Here is a 15,056-nt window from a genome sequence, read left to right on the forward strand (position 1 = left end):
TGAGCCCGTTGTCATAAAGGTGTCAGTCTTTGCATTTATGGCTATTGTTGCATTATGGATTTGGGGACTTGAGCTGAATTCATATAGGCCTTTGATTTCTGAGGAGCCCTTCTTGCTGTATGAATATGCCTGGCTGGCACATAAGTACGATCAAACTGTCTGGGGACGACTTGTCACCTCCGAGTTGGGAGTTCACCAGGAGCACCCGAACGCAACACAAGGTTTTACAGCTCTGTCTGTTTCGACCCTGGTTTGTACAGTACAGCCCGCAAATCTCTGAGTACAACACATACCGCAGACTTATTGGCCTGATTGTACTTTGACGAACCCTCCATTTAATTGTATAAGTGAAATCATATGAGCCCGTGAGTTGCCACAAAATCTATGTTTTTGTAGGTGGCAAAGAACAACCCCGCAAGTTAGCACAAATCACTCTCGCACATAGGAAACTATCAAACGACACGAACAGACTGGTGTATATGACGTGTATAAAAGCATATGGTCGATTCGATGTAAGGATTCCGGCGGCGTCAGGATGCAGTCTTGTGATAAACTGTCCTACTGACGTGTCTGCGAACGCAGCACCGTCGCCTACACTCCGCCTCGCCGTCATATCGCGATAGAGAGAGAGAGTCCGCGGAGCTAACGCTGAGCAACATGGCGGAAGGTATGAGATTGATTGTTTCTTCTTCTTGCCCCCTCACCGTTTGGTACCCTCCCTTTTCATACTCGTGTGCCCGTGGAACTGCTGGACCGGATCAACTAGTGTCTCGCCGATTCAACGAACCGTGCACTGTCTGTCTGTGTGTGTGTGGGGGCGCGAACACGCGAAGCGCTGCGACGCGCCTCCCTGTCACACGACCGCCGTTAGCCGCCGTTGGTGCTTGCTAGCTGAATTCTAGAGTTAGCCGAACCGGGCGAGAGATGCTGTGGGGTGGGCTGGACTGCGGGGGGGGGGGGGGGGGCTTGATGTTTTAGGACCATGGTCGGGTTGCTTCGCGAGAAAGGAAAACCTTTCATGTGAACTTCGGATTCTCAGATAGATAGTCTCGGTATTAGTGTCTAGCTGAAGGCCGACGACAGGGACGCCGTCAGACCGCCTGCAGCTGTAGTTTCGTTTCAGTCAACACTGTGTGGTCCATGGACGGGAGACGTCAAACGGTATCCATACGTCTATATCTATATGTCAGTGCTGTTGGAGGGAGGTGGATGTGGCACTACAGGATTTACGGGACAGGGAAGGTGCTACAGTAGCTGTCGCTTCCTGTCAGGTACCATCTGCACCGCCTATATTAGGGCCATGACATAAGGGTGTGTTCCTCCTTAAGGACATCTACTTACCAAACTTGGATCCACACACACACACACACACACACACACACACACACACACACACACTCTCTCCAACCTGTGGTGTTATTGTGAGTGTGTGTGTGTGTGTGTAACTCCTCCATTTCCTTGGGGCAGAGAGCCCATCTATGTGGGCATGTTACGTGATTGTCTGAGCCTTCACTTAAATCATATTAAAAAGACAACTCCAGTGTTCTGTTGTGTTTTCACTCCGTGTTTGGCGTTTGCAAAGAATTGCAGCCACAATGTCATGACAGATTCTGGACGAGACTGGGTCACGTTCACAAGTCCTGCAGTTTTAGTGGAGCTGTTTCATTGTTCTTAAATGTGGAGGGGTTTGTCTCTTGGACTCATTTTCCGAAGCTTGAGACAAAGTTTAAAATTTTGAGGATGCGTCAGTGATTCCTGTTAATGCTGCAAAACAAAGGTGGACTTTTAAATCATTTAAAAAAACAAAACATGGTCGGTTGGTCCTAAGCTGCTGCCCCAGCATTCCACCCTTCCTGCGTTGAGCTGATCGGGTGTTTTTTAGAAACACTCCTTTTCTGTTCCTCATGACCAGTAGCTGTGGCAGTAACAGTTTACGAGGGAGGACAAAGTAAAGTGCAGCCTCAGCATTCTTTCTTCACTAAAACTTTACTGGTGGAAAGGAAGGAAATGGGCCTCAGTTAAACTCTTGGCTGAGACATGAATCAGCGTTGTAAGGTCTGTGGAAATCGTATTCCAGTTTGAGGAACGGGGAGCGATTTGTCTACACAAAACTTCTCTTTTTGAGATTAACCATACACAGGTTTTCAGATTCATAAATGTGGTTCTTGCACAGAGGCTGCTGAAAATCTGCGCTTTCTGCGCAACTCCGGTCACATGGGAAAGTTGTTGAGAAGAAATTAGCCAGTGTTTTGAAAATAAATAATGTATCATCAAAGACGCATTTCTAAAACCCCTAAGTACTGTGGGTGCACACAGCATCACTGCCATAAAAGTAATCTTTAATCTGCAGTTTTGCTTTTGTAAAAACAAGGAAAACAAAGGGTGTGCGATCAATCCCAAATACTATCTAGTGGATGTACTTTGGACCCTCCCCTTTAGTTTATTGGGAAAAATTCTTCACAGAATATAGTTCTTCTGACCTGTGTTTTCAAAAATATATCTTTCTAACCTATGTTTGTTTTTTTTTAACCCCTTGTCCTCCGCCCGTATGCTTTACATTGATGTGGGGCAGAGGAGGTGGCCAAGCTGCAGAAGCATCTGGCCCTGCTCCGGCAGGAGTATGTGAAGATGCAGCAGAAGCTGGCGGACACGGAGAGGCGCTGTGCGGTGCTTGCTGCTCAGGCCCCTGCCCAGGGCTCCTCCAGCCCTGCAGCTGCAGAGACCTTCATTAGCCGTCTGCTGGACATCGTGGCTGACCTTTATCAGCAGGAACAGTACAGGTGAGGTTCATGCCAGGGATGGAGTGGGAGTTTTATAAATCGAGCCTTTTGCTAATGCTGTTTAATTGTGTCTTTCTTTCTTATGTCTTGTGTAATACCACCCGCACTATGCTGTTACATTGTTGCAGTCACATAACATCATGAAAGCCCGTCGAGTGCTCTAGGCAACATATTGACAGTTAAATATATTGCTCAATCTTTGGTTACCTTCAGCGTTATTGATGACCTGGCATATTTGCGATAGCTGGGTTTCTCAGAGATGCAATGTGTTGGTTTTTGCAGTGATCTGATAGTGAAAATTGCAGGGCAGAAGCTCAGTGCCCATAAGTTTGTGTTGGCCGCTCGCGGTGATGTCTGGAGTCTGGCCAACCTGGCCTCCACCTCCGAACTGGACCTAACAGGTGAGAAATCCTCGTAGACACCACCGTGTTAAAGGAGTATCTTGAATTAGAAGGAAAATCATTGTTCCACTCATTGTTTCCTCATCCTTCATTCGGTCAACATGCAGGACTTAATAAATGATGAAAAAATATATTTATTTTGGAGTAGATTCTGCTGCTGTGTCAAAGTCCAGCATTGGACACTGTACGTTTTGGCCTTCTTGTTGATTTTCCAGTAAACATATCAATGAGGTTTGAATTCCTTTAATAATGACAGTGAGAAATGTTATCAAAACTTTTTTTTCTTTGTTAGGACATTCATCCCAGTGTTTTAAAATGAAGTAATGAATTAATGTTATATTTCAGTGTGTCAAAATTTCCAGTATTTGCAGAGAGTGAATTATTAGTCAGAATTATGTTTTCACTGATCACTGTAAATGTCTGACTTTATTACATCATTCAATCCCAGATTGCAAGCCGGAGGTTGCCATGGCGATGTTGCGCTGGGCATACACCGATGAGTTGGAACTCAGTGAGGAGGATGCCTTCCTTATTGACCTGATGAAGCTGGCCAACCGCTTTCAGCTTCAGCTGCTCCGAGAGAGGTCAGCACAAGTACACATTTTCATCTTTGCAGGCTTCACTTCCTTTGCTCTAAGTGGCAGAACAGTTTATAGAGCAATAAAAGCGTCTCAATGGCTTGAAATGCATCCGTTTTTCCACCGGGACAGGTGTGAAAAAGGCGTGATGTCCTCGGTGAATGTCAGAAACTGCATTCGCTTCTACCAGACAGCTGAGGAACTTAATGCCACCACCCTGATGAACTACTGTGGGGAGATCATAGCCAGCCACTGGGTGAGTACCTTCAGTCATTTTACGTGGCTGTCTGGGCAACTGTGTGTTTCCATATGCGCTTTAAATGAATGAACGAATGGAACGGTCAGCGATTCATTACAAAACCATATTTAGTTGGATAGCTGTATTATATGATCATCTGCCCATCTTATGGTTGTCAACAGCCCTGGGGCATCATGTTTTATTAGCTCTTCATTTTATTAAAGAAGCCAAGGAATTCTGGGACTTTAAGGGGCAGTAAGCAAATCTAAAGCAATACACATTTTGTAAATATGAGTGAATATTTCTTCACCATCCGTTAGCTGTCGCTTCTGTGTGTGCGCTGAAAAAAAATCTGGGTTTTAGTGCGGACAGCACCACACAACAATGCGAGTGCAGTTTGTTAACATCAGTCGTCGACACGTTAAGATACGTGTTAGTGGGTGTTGCTGCAACTCTGGCCTAGTGGTTAATGCGTCAGACTCCCATACCCAAGGTCGCGGGTCCGGGGCCTGCTCACAGCTGTAAAATCCCAATAACAACAAAGAGAGAAACAAGCTTTCTCCAAAATCGCGTACTGCCCCTTTAACAGTCTTCAAACATTATTTTGAGGTTTCTGTCTGAAGAGAGTGGGTGACACTTTCCGTTGATGTTTTCCACCTCCGGCCAATTCTTTTACTTGACATTTGCTTTGTGTTTCATTGTCTGTCATTTATCAGGATGATCTAAGAAAAGAAGATTTCAGCACCATGAGTGCCCAGCTTCTGTACAAGATGATCAAATCTAAAACAGAGTATCCCCTCCACAAAGCCATCAAAGTTGAGCGTGAAGACGTGGTCTTTCTCTACCTCATCGAGATGGACTCGCAGGTCAGTGCTCCACAGATATCCTTCATCACCCGCTCAATCATTTTCTTTTTTTTTGCAGCAGGTGTAACCAGCAGGGTAAATAAATATAACTCCTTATGCTATGAACAGGTTTTGTTTTTGATGTTGTTATCTCTTGTTTTCAGCTACCTGGCAAACTGAATGAATTAGACAACAACGGCGACCTGGCATTAGACCTGGCACTCTCTCGTAAATTGGAAAGTATCGCCACCACTCTGGTTAACAACAAAGCCGATGTTGATATGGTGGACCAAAGTGGCTGGAGCCTCCTGCATAAGGCCATCCAAAGAGGTGTGAAGTCATTATTTTAACGTAACACCGTTTTCTCCTGTCATGGTGTTAATTTTAAATTTTACCTTGCGAGATACCCACTTGATCAAATCATTCAATGAACAATTTCTTTGAAGATTCACTCTACCCATGTCAAGGCTGCACAGCCTTTGCTGCTGATGTGTGAACAGTAGAATTAAAACATGAAAGCAGAATTCCTTCCTTTATGACCGACTGTCTTTCTTCCTGTCTTTACAGGTGATGAATTTGCCTCCATCTTCCTGATTCGCCACTCGGCTCAGGTGAATGCAGCCACAGTGGGGGCCGTGGAAACCCCACTTCACCTGGTCTGTTCTTTCAACCCCAAGAAACACTCTGAGGAAGTGATGAGTGGCATGGCACGGATTGCAGAGGCTCTGCTCAAGACAGGAGCCAACCCCAACATGCAGAACAGCAAGGGCAGGTATGTCATAGGGCTCATGAGTTTCAATGGAATGCAAGAGGAGGCCTTGCAGAGTATCACAGTGCTTCAGTTTTTTTTTTCTTTTGTTGCTTTTAGAACTCCGTTGCATGAAGCCGTGGCATCCGGGAACGAGCCAGTGTTCAGCCAGCTGCTACAGTGCAAACAGTGAGTTACATTGTGTCTCCATGTGGAATTAGTGGTTTTGTTTCTGACATGCTTGATGTTCATTTTAACACCACGAGGATTCAAATGCTTATAGATTCAAATGGGTAATTAATGCCTTCTTCTCATGCCATGCTAAGAGTATACAACAAATGTAACCGACTCTCATGGGCTGTCATTTTTTTAAAGCACGTCCGTATACACCACAGCTAGTGAATTTAGTATTTTTCGATTTCACACTTTCTCATATAAACGTACATATTAGGGATGCACCGAATGTTTTGGTCACCGAAATTGTTCGGCCGAAAATAGCGGAAAAAAAGCAGACCAAATAATTCTTAGCAAATCATATTTGTAATGACGCGATCAAATTTATTTTTTCTAATTCATTTATTTTAAGTTATATTGTGCTTTGCTAGCATAATGTCTGTTGGAATGTAAAAAAAGTGTGATACAAATATTTTGAATTGTACTTTTGTAATTGATTTTTTCCCTTGAAAATCAAGACCAAATAGTAAAATGCACATCAAGGCTATTTCAGGCGCAGTGTTTCATTTTGTTTGGTTTTGGCTTCGGCCGACAATTTTCATTTCGGTGCCTCCCTAGTACATATCATGTCATCATTTACCTCCAAACATAACCCTGCGTGAACCCTGATGTAATCTATCCATCTTGTTAGGCTTGACCTCGAACTCAAGGACCATGAGGGCAGCACAGCTCTGTGGCTGGCCCTGCAGTATATCACCTTGTCTTCAGACCCGTCAGTAAATCCGTTTGAAGACGATGCACCGGTAGTAAATGGCACCTCATTTGACGAGAATAGCTTTGCAGCACAGCTTATCCAGAGAGGAAGCAACCCTGATGCACTCGACACTGCCACAGGTGCTTTTTAATAACTCCACTACAATAACATTTCTCGTAATGTAATGGTGCTCATTTCTTTTAAAACATTTTCCTTCTCGTCTCTCTTCATTCAACCCTCTGTAGGAAACTGCCTCATGCAGAGAGCAGCTCAGGCAGGCAATGAGGCAGCTGCTCTTTTCCTAGCTACTCATGGAGCAAAGGTCAACAATGTCAACAAATTGGTGCGTACATGTGTACATACAAATATTTGTTTTTTATTTTCTGTGTCAGGCTATTACCTTTGGCCCTTCCCTTTCTCGTATTACAAAAGACACATCTTCAATTAAAATGTCTATTTTTTTTAACCTGGGAATAAGCAAAAGAGAGGGCAAAATTTGAAATTTTGGCTAACATAGAACTATCATTAAAAATAACTGTTACACAGCTATAAATTGACTCGATCAAGATATTTTCTTTTTATTCCAGGCTTTCCCCAGATCAGAATGGCTTGTTTATATTTTCATACGTCAATGTAGTAGGTCCTCAAGAGATTATAATCCTGACCTTTACTTTTAAAAGGTCAGAATAAGGTGTCTAACCCTAACCCTACATCCTAAGGACAAGGGACACTCCTTTTGAAGGCACAGATGTACATATTTATACAAATGTTAAACAAGTGTTTGCTTAAAGGTTGTTAAAAACTTATAAGCGTTGACCCCACCCCACAGAGGTTAAATATCCTGGGTCTCATTTATAAATGTGGCGTACGCACAAAACGGGGCTGGAAACGTGCATACGCCACTTCCCACGCAAAGGTTGTGATCTATAAAAAACAAACTTGACGGGAGAATGTGCGCACGGTAAGTAAGCTCTGACCCATGCGTATGGCGTACGCACATTCTGGAGCCAACAGCTCTCTGGCGGTGCAGACACGTTCCTCTTTGCCTCCACCTTGAATGAATGTTACCTCTATATTCGCACATTTAAAATAATTGAGCTCATCAAAGTCAAACGTCGTCAAATTCTCAAGCAACACAAATTAAATACATGTTGGTGAAGGAGTAGAAAGATCTAGCATAAGATCGGCACTAACTTACTTGTTAGTGATCCCGCTGCTGTGGCACTAAATAACGCTGTTTTCCGGGCATCCATCTCCCTACAGGCGTGTCGTCAGAAGTGACGTTTTTTTTGTTTTCGTTTTCTCACCTGTCGAAACGAAAGAACGATTGGATGCCAGGCTCATTAATATACAGATCAGCATTCATGAGGGGATTTGCATTGACTGTTTATGGTTAAAATGGGTGAGTACGGGGCGGCATTTGATGCTGTTTCACGTACGCACATTTGTAGGTGATCTGTGATTTTAAAAAGGGAGAATTGCGCACAGATGTGCGTACGAATGGTTTTATAAGTCTGAATATTCTTTGCCGTACAGCATTTTTGACTTTTGGGTGCACGTACACTTTTAGTAAGGATCCTGCGCACAATTTTATAAATGAGACCCCTGGGCTTTACCACAACTTAGTTAGAACTGAGCGATGAAACAACCATGTCTCGTTGCTCCTGATTCAATGCCTTTGGATAACTACGTCTTTGTTCATTTAATGCTTCATGAGTGACACCATTGCATCAGTAACATGAATCAGGAAATTCAAACTTGAAGGCATTAAAAATATAACTTGACCTATCCTCAGGGTGAGAGCCCACTTCACACAGCATGTCGCTGTGGCCTGGCGAGCCTGACGGCAGAGCTGCTCCAGCAGGGGGCCAACCCCAACCTGCAGACCCAAAAGGCCCTGCCTGACGACACCAATGGCGTGGCTATGCAGACGCCCCTCCACATGGCCATTGCTCACAACCACCCAGATGTGGTCTCTGTCATCCTTGAGCAGAAAGGTCAGCGCTTGTATCTAAGCTGTAAAACTGGCAGGTGTATTAAGCAATGTCTGCTATACTTCCCTGCACATGAACACCAATATACTCAGTCGTGCCAAAACGGTTCCAATTAATTCATCCTTGATTTATTGTATCTATTGCAGCCAACGCACTTCATGCCACCAACAACTTCCAGATCATTCCAGACTTCAGTCTCAAAGACTCCGTGGACCAGACTGTGCTGGGCTTGGCCCTCTGGACAGGTACTGTACACGGCACCGCACCTAGAAATTCAGTTCAGATTCTGCATGAGCAATTTCATGTATGAGGTCTAACCTGTATAATCTGGCCCTGTCAGGTATGCACACCATCGCAGCTCAGCTGCTGGGCTCAGGGGCTTCTATCAATGACACTATGTCCAATGGACAAACCCTGCTCCATATGGCCATCCAAAGACAGGACAGCAAGAGTGCCCTCTTCCTTCTAGAACACCAGGCAGACATCAATGTTAGGTAATGCCTGTGTTATGCTGCTGAAATACAGCATCTGTGCAGTTATGGGTTATGGTGTTTTTTTTTGTGTTTTTTTTAGCATTTAATACCTCCATTAGTCTGCAGACAGTAGATAGATGACAGGAAATTAAGGGGGGGATAATTGTGAATGACCCCAACTCGGGTCATTGCTGTTTATGGTCAGTGCATTTAGCCCCAACAGGGTTTCCCTGACCAGATTCAGTAACACTTTAAAAGTAAAGTGCAGGAGTAATATATCACAAACTTTTGATTGGACCCAAAATACAGGGGGGGAAAATGCTTCTTTAAAATTATGTGACCCCTTCATTCTACCTTTTATCAGAGACACATTAATCAGGCCTCATTTAAGTAATCTGCCAGTTAAGAACTTTCAACTGAGCATTTTCCATTTTCCAAAAAAATTTTCAACATTTTTTTCCCCATCCAGGACCCAAGAGGGACAAACGGCACTTCAGTTGGCTATTAGTAACCAGCTGCCACTGGTGGTAGATGCCATTTGCACAAGAGGAGCCGATATGTCTGTGGTGGACGACAAAGGGGACCCTCCACTGTGGCTGGCTCTCAAGAATGGCCTGGAAGATATCGCATCCACTCTGGTGAGGCAAAATCATCACACCATCATCTTAGAAATGATAGGAAACTTTAAGTTCCTCATTTACAGTTGTTTCCAAAACTTTATTCAAGATTAAATGAAATCTTAATGAGATGATGCCTCTGGGAAAGCTATAAATTATATTTTAATAAAACAGTTTAATTAAGTAAAACATTATAATTCATGTCAGTCCAATACTAGAATATAAATGTAGATTGTTTGCAAATAGAGAAAAAAAACTGAATCTCTATAAATCACTCATGTGAAGCCAAAGAGCTGCACAAAACAATTAAGACCTGTGTTCACACCTCATACCACTTAATCTGGACTGAAGCCTTTTTTGCACCGTAAACACTTTTATTTTCTTGAATTTTGACTGTTTTGTCTCCTGTTTCCTCCACTTAGGTCCGCCACGGCTGTGATGCAACATGTTGGAGCACAGGGCCCTCCGGCTGCCAGCAGACCCTCCTGCACAGAGCTGTTGATGAGAATAATGAGGTCACTGCTTGCTTCCTCATCCGCAGGTCTGCCACTTATCCTTAACATTAGGTTTTGGGAAACTTATTCCTTACCCTTGGATGCACATATTTGACTGTGAATCATTTGGATATGGGCAAATCATAAGATTTTAACAAAGTTTGTGAATCAAAATGATGGCACAAATTTGAGTATAATCACACTCAAACTAGAAACCTGTCAGTGTTTAAGGTTCATGTATTAAGATCGACGGATCTAGATGTCTTCATTCACTCTCTGTGTTCTGTGTCTTTAGTGGGTGTGACGTGAACAGCCCCAGGCGGCCGGGCTCCAATGGGGAAGGAGACGAAGAAGCCCGTGATGGACAAACTCCCCTCCACCTGGCAAGCAGTTGGGGATTGGAGGAGGTGGTGCAGTGCCTTCTAGAGTTTGGAGCTAATGTTAATACACAGGTCAGTCCTACTTACCACAGCGTGCTGGTCATTTGTGAAGAAGCTAAAATTATATCTATATCTATATATATATCTATATCTATATCTTTATCTTTATCTAAATTTGCCCCAGATCTTAACATGAGGCAAACTAAACTGCTGTCTGAGACAAACCAGCTTTTGTGTCTTCACTGTTGCTATAAACAGTGTTAAATCTTATTATTTATTTAATGATAAAATAATAATTCTAATCCTTTTCTGGTTATATTAAAGGTTGTTTTATAATTTGTATGATTTGAATATTGAATTTAATTGGTATGATTTTTTTGTTACAAATACCCACTGGTACAAAGGCAGGTATAAAACAACAACAACATTGATATTGGCTCAGAATTTTACAAATTGATAGTTTTTCCTGAAATGAAAGATGACTATACGAGTTGTAAACATGCTCTCTTCCTCACTGTTTTATCCTGTCAATTTGTCAGGATGCAGAGGGCAGAGCTCCCATCCATGCCGCAATCAGCAGCCAGCACAACGTCATCATACAGCTCCTCATTTCCCATCCCGACATTCGGCTTAACATTCGCGACCGGCAGGGAATGACCCCCTTCGCCTGCGCCATGACGCACAAGAACAATAAGGCGGCAGAGGCGATCCTCAAGAGGGAGCCGGGTGCTGCGGAACAGGTAGCTGAGACACAAATGCAAACAGTTAGCCGCAATCTTCAGGATTAATGTTGTACCAATGAAAATTATGTACAGTAAGAGTAGTAATCTCTGTTGACCTCCAACTTTTGTTTTCCGTCCAGGTGGACAACAAAGGGCGCAACTTTTTGCACGTGGCTGTGCAAAATTCCGATATTGAAAGCGTCCTGTTCCTCATCAGTGTCCAAGCTAATGTCAACTCCAGGGTTCAGGATGCAGCCAAACTCACCCCTCTCCACCTGGCCGTCCAGGCTGGATCTGAGATCATTGTCCGCAACCTGGTAAGAGTTTTGTTGCTCCTCTGCATTTACTATTCATGCCAATGCAAGTTTTAAAAAGAAAGAGTTGTGTAGGTGATACTGTTTTTATTTATTTTTCCTCTAGCTGCTTGCTGGAGCCAAAGTAAACGAGCTGACAAAACACAGGCAGACAGCGCTACATTTGGCTGCCCAACAGGACCTGGCCACTATTTGTTCCGTGATGCTGGAGAACGGAGTCGACTTTGCTGCTGAGGATGAGAATGGAAATAATGGTACTTTTTGATTTTATCCATCTTCTCTTTAAATATCTTTGTGATCTTTCCAATATAGATAATCAGATTACCAATCAACTCAAGAGGCCAGTCCCTCATTCACCTTGGTTGTTACTAAGACACAACGGTTTAGTCTCATCAATCGTTAATCAATAATTATTTAAAAAATCTTTAGTTTTGCCAGATAAACAGCGCAGACTCTAATGATCTAATCCACTACCATACCTATAGTATACAACAAATTCTACAGGCTCAGTGAAAGTATTTTGAAGAACAATTCCTCTTTATGTTGGGAAAACTTACATCAGTGATCATGTGAATACAAACCTCAAGTATTTGACCACCTTTCACTCACTTTTTGGTGTAGGGATTCAACTAGGACCTGTAGTAACATTGTGTTTGTATCCGTGTCACTGATTTGCATAATGGCCAGTTAATGTTGTATTTCAGCAGTATAGATTTGTGTGTTATTACACTAAAATGATCTCTTTCACATCATTGTTTTTACAACCAGATGTATGTGGTGTAAGTTTCGACTTGTTTGTCGACATTGATAAAGAATTTCAGTTGGTGATTTTCTCTTTTCTTTCTCCTCTTTCCAGCTCTGCATCTGGCTGTGATGCAAGGTCGCCTTAATAATGTCAGAAATCTTCTCACAGAGTCCAATGTTGATGCGGAGGCCTTTAATCTCAGGTGCACTTTCCTTATGATCAAGTTAATAAAACATTAACGATACCTTTCAGGGAAAAAAAGCCCATGGAAGCGGTAACATTGTAACAAGATAAATGGCCGAAAATGGAACAGAAAAAGGCAAAATAGTTAAGACAGAGGAAGCTTTTTAAACATCCTGCAATAAAAACTGTGGATTATAGTGTCAATTTATGCATCTCCTTTTTATCTTATGTCACCATAGGGGTCAGTCACCAATGCATGTACTAGGCCATTATGGGAAAGAGAACGCTGCTGCCATTTTTGAGTTGTTTCTGGAGTGTATGCCTGAATACCCTTTGGACAAACCAGATAATGAAGGGAACACAGGTACTGTAGCATGTTAAATTATTTCTGTTGTTATTGGTATACTCATTGAAAAAAACTACCATTATTACACCTGTCATAAATGACTCATGTGCCATATCCTCATGCAGTTCTGCTCCTGGCCTACATGAAAGGAAATGCAAATCTGTGCCGTGCCATTGTGAGGGCTGGCGCTCGCCTGGGCATCAATAACAATCAGGGCATCAACATTTTCAACTACCAAGTTGCAACCAAACAGTTGCTCTTCCGCCTTCTAGGTAGGTTTTTAAAAAAATTTTTTTTACAGAGATTCACCACACATTATGTGATATGCTCTGAGTGAGTGTGTTTGATCCCAATTGTGATAACTATGCTAATATTTGTTCCCCCCATTTGTTTAGATATGCTTTCCAAAGAGCCCCCTTGGTGTGATGGGTCCAACTGCTATGAATGTATTGCCAAGTTTGGTGTTACAACAAGGAAACATCACTGGTTAGTACCATTATTATTTATTTTGTGCACAATAAATAATGTGTTATTAACTTTACTCATGTGTCAAACTGTATGACTAATCCTGCGTCTCTTTCTTGAACGTTAACTCCAGCCGCCACTGTGGTCGCCTGTTGTGTCACAAGTGCTCTATAAAGGAGATTCCCATCATCAAGTTCGACCTGAACAAGCCAGTGAGGGTGTGTGATATCTGCTTCGATGTACTGACTCTTGGTGGGGTATCGTAATGCTCTGGCCTGGATATCCTCCATTCTCTGACACTGGCCATGTCAGGCCCAACACGGCACAGATATTCAGGCACACCAGGAGAAGGGACGTCAGTAGCAGGACAGACTAACAAGAGATTCCCGGACTTCATCGGACATGGACTATAGCCTTTATACTGTTCCAGTCTATGAAAAACTATTAATGTTCTAGAGGGACGTTTCATATAGAAAGTGAAACATTGTATTTTTGTTTCTGTTTTGATCAAAGTATCTTAAGATGATAACAGCAGCTCCTCCAGCTTGGTGATGGCTGGACTGAATTTTCTAATCAATTTCCCCAAGCTAAATAATGTATGTATGTACTGTAATGAGCTCTTATTATTATGAGCAGGTAATTGCTGTACAATTTAATTCAATCATAAACAGATGATCAAATCACTTCTGCAGGGGGTTCTCCGCTGTTGGGGTATTTCACCTTCAGCCTCCCTGTGCCGTGTGACCAGCCCAAAGACAGAAGTTTACTGCTACAAATTTAATATTTACCTTCATGTAAGAGCCGTGGCTGCTGTCACCCAGGAAGAGTGAAAATATAAAATGCCACTAGATCACTAGATCTAGATCTGCAAGAATTGAACTATTGCCATGTTCTCTTCAATCTTTTCTATTATTTACTCTTCAGCCACCCCAATCTGGTATTGACCGGATGAAGTGGGACAGGCAAGGAAGATTTCAAAGGAAAACACCTGAATTCTTTTTTTTAAATGAGCATCATTTCCAAATGAGATCTAATCTATGTAATTACTTTCAGAATTATGACGTTGACATCATACACCACATTTACCATTAGATGTGACAGATGGCTCAAATGGGAAAGAGGAAATTCTTCATGAATGGTGTTGTTTTTCTCAGTGATTGGTAAATAAGAGTGTCATGTGTAGGCATCATTTTATCATGAAAACTAAATTCTCCCAACAACCTGCCTCATCAGTAAACAAATGCCCATTATGTCTGTGCACGTCAGTTAATTTGTAGTCTTCACTTGTCATGGTCATCATCCAAATCGTATCTGAAAATCAGTCACCAAATATTACATTCCATTTTTGACCTGCCGGGAGGTCGTCGTAGGAAGTTGCGATCATAGTCCCCACGATGTTGCCTCGAGTCAAGTTGTCGTCTTGACCCATTACATTTAACGCGTCTTGATTTCTAAGCCTAACGGGTGCACTTTATCAACATCACATGACGTTTCTTTTCCGATCAACGGGGGAGAATGTGGCGTAGCGTGGTGGCGGGGCAGTAGGGCCTCTAAGTATTGTTAAATTGTACAGATAAATGTGTGATATTTTTGACCACTACAACTGTTTTGTACTTAATTGCAGTTTGTGCTTGTCATTGTGACAAACCTAAATCTTGCCTCTGTTAATCTTTTATGCACATTGTTTAATCTTTTATGCACATTGTATTGTATCTGTATGCTCAGATATCTAGCCTGTCTCTTCCTGGTGTATCCTTTAAGAGAAAGGGAGGACAACTTTACATAAAGGTCATCAAAAAACAAAT

General features: G+C 42.6%; 1 protein-coding gene across 2 annotated transcripts; it reads left to right on the forward strand.

Annotated features, from left to right (window-relative positions):
• The first annotated feature begins 583 nt into the window (after positions 1-583).
• ankfy1 (ankyrin repeat and FYVE domain containing 1) lies at positions 584-15,055 on the forward strand. 2 transcript variants are annotated; one of them, XM_035627218.2, is made up of 25 exons: positions 584-667; positions 2,573-2,780; positions 3,063-3,181; positions 3,630-3,765; positions 3,892-4,015; positions 4,714-4,863; positions 5,007-5,172; positions 5,410-5,614; positions 5,711-5,779; positions 6,456-6,658; positions 6,764-6,861; positions 8,314-8,515; positions 8,659-8,757; positions 8,853-9,006; positions 9,455-9,623; positions 10,025-10,143; positions 10,392-10,548; positions 11,016-11,216; positions 11,339-11,515; positions 11,619-11,766; positions 12,369-12,459; positions 12,680-12,804; positions 12,912-13,058; positions 13,182-13,272; positions 13,385-15,055. In XM_035627218.2, exons 1-25 carry the CDS (start codon positions 658-660, stop codon positions 13,515-13,517), a joined length of 3,501 nt encoding a protein of 1,166 aa, XP_035483111.1. In that variant the 5' UTR covers positions 584-657; the 3' UTR covers positions 13,518-15,055. The 2 variants fall into 2 exon arrangements, with proteins under 2 accessions (XP_035483111.1, XP_035483110.1); XM_035627217.2 differs by lacking the exon at positions 584-667 and adding an exon at positions 1,153-1,271.
• The last annotated feature ends 1 nt before the right edge of the window (position 15,056 follows it).

The sequence above is a fragment of the Scophthalmus maximus genome, chromosome 2 (assembly GCF_022379125.1).
Source record: "Scophthalmus maximus strain ysfricsl-2021 chromosome 2, ASM2237912v1, whole genome shotgun sequence".
Lineage (NCBI taxonomy): Eukaryota > Metazoa > Chordata > Actinopteri > Pleuronectiformes > Scophthalmidae > Scophthalmus > Scophthalmus maximus.